Source organism: Rhinolophus ferrumequinum, chromosome 11 (genome assembly GCF_004115265.2).
Source record: "Rhinolophus ferrumequinum isolate MPI-CBG mRhiFer1 chromosome 11, mRhiFer1_v1.p, whole genome shotgun sequence".
Lineage (NCBI taxonomy): Eukaryota > Metazoa > Chordata > Mammalia > Chiroptera > Rhinolophidae > Rhinolophus > Rhinolophus ferrumequinum.
Window position 1 is genome coordinate 11205052 of NC_046294.1, and position 5361 is coordinate 11210412.

The following is a 5361-nucleotide window of genomic DNA, read 5'->3' on the forward strand; positions in this document are numbered from 1 at the left end:
TGCCCTGATGACTCAGCTGGGACCCTGCCTCACCCAACTTCCGCACTTTCTCTGTGACCAGCCAGCCCCTCCAGCATTGCTCTCTTTCTTGGAAAACTATTTCTTGGAGTCCCATGTTGCACTCTTTCTTGCAGTCCAGGGGCCCCAGGCAGGTAAAGACTGGCCTCGGTGTGCTCTGAGACTTTGCTGAGTCTCTCCAGGCTCAGCACTGGCACCAAACCAGAGTCTATATTAACCTAGTGACACAACTCTTCCCACGCTAGTGACTCCCTGAAACCCTGACTCACCCAACTCGCATGCTGCACAAGGCTTTATCAGCGGCTGAACCTTGAGGGAGCCAGCAGATAGCAACAGGTCTCTGGCTGTCCTGGCCTTTTGCAGTATTACCCTAGGTCTGGTACTGGTGGTAGCTGTCCTCGGATGGCATCGTAGCCTCTCCCATGAGCCTGCAGGTTTAGCCCTGGCAGTGAACAACCATGGATCACTTTGAAGCCCCCAGGCAGTCACAGGCAGTGGCTGACCTGGGCCTGCACCAGAGCCCCTCCCAAGAGGCCCCAGAACCAACATACTTGGAGGTTGACTTCAGACCATAGCGGAGCACAACCCAGTTAGACCTACAAGTGGCATACACAAAGGGTGGTCTCAATAGGCACCAAAGCCTACTGAAGCAAATCCCACTCAGTGGGGTAAGCTTCAAACACAGCAGCCCATAAGCTAAGACAGGGCCAAAACCCACAGCCAGTCAGCCTGACGGTCAGTCCCACTCACTGATGTGCCAAAAGCAATCAAGGCTCAACTATAACAGGAAAGCACACACAACCCATACAAGGGACACTCCTGGAGCTCCCAGCTCAGATGACCAGGGAGACTGTACCACTGGGCCCCACAGGACACCTATTATATAAGGCCACCTGGCCAAGAGTGGGAGATATAACATATCTACCTAATACATAGAAACAAACACGTAGAGGCAGCCAAAATGAGGAAACAAAGAAATGTGTACCAAATGAAAGAACAGGAGAAAAATCCAGAAAAAGAACTAAATGAAATGGAGGCAAGCAAACTACCAGAGACAAGAGTTCAAAACAATGGTTACAAGGATGCTCAAGGAACTTAGTGAGAACTTCAACAAAGAGATTGCAAGCATAAAATAGGATACTGTTACCATATAAAAGAACCAATCAGAAGAGAAGAATACAATAACTAAAATGAAGAATGCACTAGAAGGAATCATCAGCAGACTAGATGAAGCAAAAGATCAAATCAGCAATATGGAAGAGAAGATAGCAGAAAACACCCAATCAGAACAGCAAAAAGGAAAAAGAATCCAAAAAAAAGAGGAGAATTTAAGAGACCTCTGAGACAACATCAAGTGTAACAACATTTGCATCATCGTGGTACCAGAAGGAGAATAAAGAAAGCAAGAGATTGAGAATCTATTTCAAGAAATCATGACTGAAAACCTCCTTGACTTGGTGAAGGAAATAGACATACAAGTCCAGGAAGCACAGAGAGTCCCAAACAGGACGAATGAAACAGGCCCACACCTAGACACATTATAATTAAAATGACAAAAGTTAAAGACAAAGAGAGCATCCCAAAAGCAGCAAGAGAAAGGTAACTAGTGACTTATAAGGGATCTCCCATAAGACTGTCAGCTGAATTCTCAACAGAAACTTTGCGGGCCAGAAAATATTGGCACAAAATATTCAACGTAATGAAAAGCAAGACCCACAACCAAAACTACTCTACTCAGCAAGGCTATCATTCAAAATCAAAAGACAGATAAAGAGCTTCCCAGGTAAGAAAAAGCTAAAGGAGTTTATCACCACCAAACTAGTATTACAAGGAATCTTAGAGGGACTTCTTTAAGACAGAAAAAAAAATCAAAATTATGAATAATAAAATGGCAATAGCTACTTATGTGTCAATAATTACTTTCAATGTAAATGGATTAAGTGCTCAAACCAAAGGACATAGGAGGATTAATGGATAAGAAAACAAAATGCTTACGTATGCTGCCTACAAGAGACTCATTTCAGATTGAAACACATACACAGACAGAAAGTAAAGTGATGGAAAAAGATATTTCATGAAAATAGAAACAAAAAAATCTGGGGTAGCAATACTTATACCAGACAAAATAGACTTTAAAACAAAGGCTATAACAAGAGGCAATGAGTTTCTGTTTCTTTATTTCTTCATTTGTTTGTCTTGTTGCTTCAGTTTTATATACCACATATCAGTGACATCATATGGTTCTCAACTTTTTCTGTGTGACTTATTTCGTTTAGCATAATAATCTCAAGATCCATCCATGTTGTCACAAATGGCAGTATTTCATCTCCATTTGTGACATGAAATATTATAGTTCTACAGTTATCTGGAGCCAACGCTGACCTTGGCCCAGGAGAGATAGTTCCAGACAGTTCTAAAGTGAAGAGGTCCGCTGATCAGCTATGGGTCTCTCTGCCCATCAGTGCTCATTGGGGGTGTGTGGCCTGAGCCAATCACTATAATAACACTAATTGATGTTTATAGAACTTTACCCAGCATCTTTCCATTTTCTATAGGCACCAAGTTGTTGTGAGAATAAATGAGATACATAAAAAACCTGGCCCAGAGTAAATGCTCTATAAGTTTTATTTCACAGTTGAGAAAGCAGACTGAAAGGCTCTAACTAATCTGAAGCCAGACAACTGAGAATCAGCAGAATGTGCACTTTGGTGCAAAATTCTGACCTTCTTCTACAGCACAAATGCCTCTATCACCTGCTACAGAAGTTGATGTGTTAGGGGAATATTTGCATGGCAGTTAACATTTGAAAAATGGCCCCTAAGATGCACTCTTTAGATTTGTTCCACCCCCATTCTGCAGTTTTTAAGTGATTTGTGCAAAAACATGAACAAAGGCTGATGTGTGAACCGAAATCTCTTTGGCCACCAGTTCATTTTCCCCCTATATCTTTTCCTAGATGTGCCTACCCAACTCTTTGCTAAATTTTTTGTCATATGTCCTTTAGAAGAAAGTTACTAGAGTTCAGAAGCTACCACTTATTTAATCTACACTTATCATTTTCTCATGCACAACTACATGCGCACACACACACATGTGCATACACGCACACACTAACACATGCTGTTACACTGCACAATACTGGCACACGGAGTCTATAAAGTGACTGTTGTTGACTGTCTCATACCTCTGAAGATTGGACTTTTATGCATACAGTATAGGGAATATAGTCAGTAATATTATACTATGTACGGTGTTGGATGGGTACCTCACTTCGTAAGGTATATAAATGTCTAACCACTATGTTGTACACATGAGACTAATATTGTATGTCAACTGTAAATGGAAAATACATTAATTGTTAAAAAGATTGGGTTTTTACCTTTTCTTTACCAGGTAAAAGAAATAAGAAAAGCGCAATAACAATAAATTCCAGATTGAGTGCCTGTATAGAGTGGGCAGCAGATCATAGCAGGAGACTGTGTGTACGGCAATTAAGAGCTCAGGCTGTGGCTGGGTGGAAACCTCACTCTACCTTTTGATTGCTGACCTTGGGAAAATTGCTCAACCTCTAAGTCTCCAGTGCCTCATCTACCCATAAAGCAGGTATAATAATAGAGCAGACCTCATAAAGTTGTGCTGAGAATTAAATCAGATAATTCCTGTAGCAAACATCACAATTCCTGGAAGGTGGTAACTGTCTAGTAAATATCAGTTTGTATCTATTATTATTATTATTATTATTATTATTATTCAAAACCACAGACAAAATAGAAGGGAAACAATGAAAGAATAAATGATGGGATTTGGAAAATTCCTTTGGAGCAAAAGAGTAGTTGCATCTGTAGATAGCTTTTGAATTTACAAATATTTTGCTTCACTCACTAGGTATATGCTGTACCAGACAATGAACCACACTCAGCAGATACTAGTAAATAAGACAGACATGGTCCCTCCCTCTTCATGCATTGGCTCCTCAAAACTGCAGTCTTATAAAGTAGGTAAACCCAACTGGCAGATAAGAAAACAGGACTGAAGAAATTGGAATTTAACGGTAGACACTGGAACCCGAGAATAACTCATTCATTCAATAAATTGAGAGCCTATGTGCTAGGTGCTTTGCTAGGCTCTGACATACAGAAATGAATCTCACAGATTAAAATGCTTACTCTCATGTAGTTTACTTTCTAGCTGTGAGAATTAGACAATATCAAATATGTAAAACATAGTACACCAGATGGTGCCCGGTAGTACACAGAATAATAAATCAGAATGTGCAGGTAGGAAGTTCGGGTCCAATTTTAAGGAGGGTTGTCTGGGAAAGTCTACCCAAGTAGGTTATACTTGAGGAAAAACAAAGGATGGAGAAACTAAGGAATGACATATTGGAGAAGGGTCTACCTAGGGCCTTCCGGAAGCCTTTGATCTGCTCAGGGCTTTCAGGACAGCCTCCTTCACTTCCTTGTTCCTCAGGCTGTAAATGAGGGGGTTCAACATGGGGGTCACCACTGTGTAAAGCACGGACACCACCCGATCCTCCCCTGAGGACTGGCCCGAGTTATCTCGCAGGTACATGAAGATAAGGGTGCCAAAGAAGAGGGACACAGCGGTGAGGTGGGAGGCGCAGGTAGAGAAAGTCTTGGCCCGGCCTCCAGCTGAGGGGATCTGCATGATGGCCACGATGATAAACAAGTAGGACACCAAAATCACCAATATACAAGCAGGCATGACAAAAATGGCAAACACAATTATCACTACCTCCTGAGTGAAGCTTTCCCCACAAGTGAGTTTTAACAGAGGAGGGAGGTCACAGAAAATAAAGTCGATCTCATTGTTTCCACAAAAGGAGAGCGTGAAGGCTGTGACTGTTCGAACAAAGGCACTGACAAAACCAGCAACGTAAGCCCCAGCTACTAAACCCCAGCGGGCCTTCTCGGTCATGATGGTGACGTAGAGCAGGGGTTGGCACACGGCCACGTAGCGGTCATAGGCCATGATTGCCAAGATGTAGCAGTCAATGGAAGCAAAGAAGGTGAAGAGGAAGAACTGAGCGGCACAGCGAGCTTGTGAGATGGCTGCGCCGTGGTCCAGTAGCACAGCCAGCATCTGAGGGACGATGACGGAGGAGTAGCACATGTCCACCAAGGAAAGGTGGCCCAGGAAGAAGTACATGGGGGTGTGCAGCTGGCGATCTTTGTGGATCAGAATGATCATTCCCGCATTCCCCAGCAGAGTGACAAGATAGAAACTCAAAAATAGCAGGAAGAGAGGTAGACCCCACTCCGGATGCTCAGTGAACGCAATGAGGAAGAAGTCTGTCACCACCGAGTGATTCCTCCCCGCCAT

General features: G+C 42.8%; 1 protein-coding gene across 1 annotated transcript; it reads right to left on the minus strand.

Moving 5' to 3' along the window:
• Positions 1–4416: 4416 nt before the first annotated feature.
• On the minus strand, positions 4417–5361 carry LOC117030905 (olfactory receptor 9Q2). The gene has a single exon (XM_033121153.1). The coding sequence runs from the start codon at positions 5359–5361 to the stop codon at positions 4417–4419; it is 945 nt and encodes a 314-aa protein (XP_032977044.1).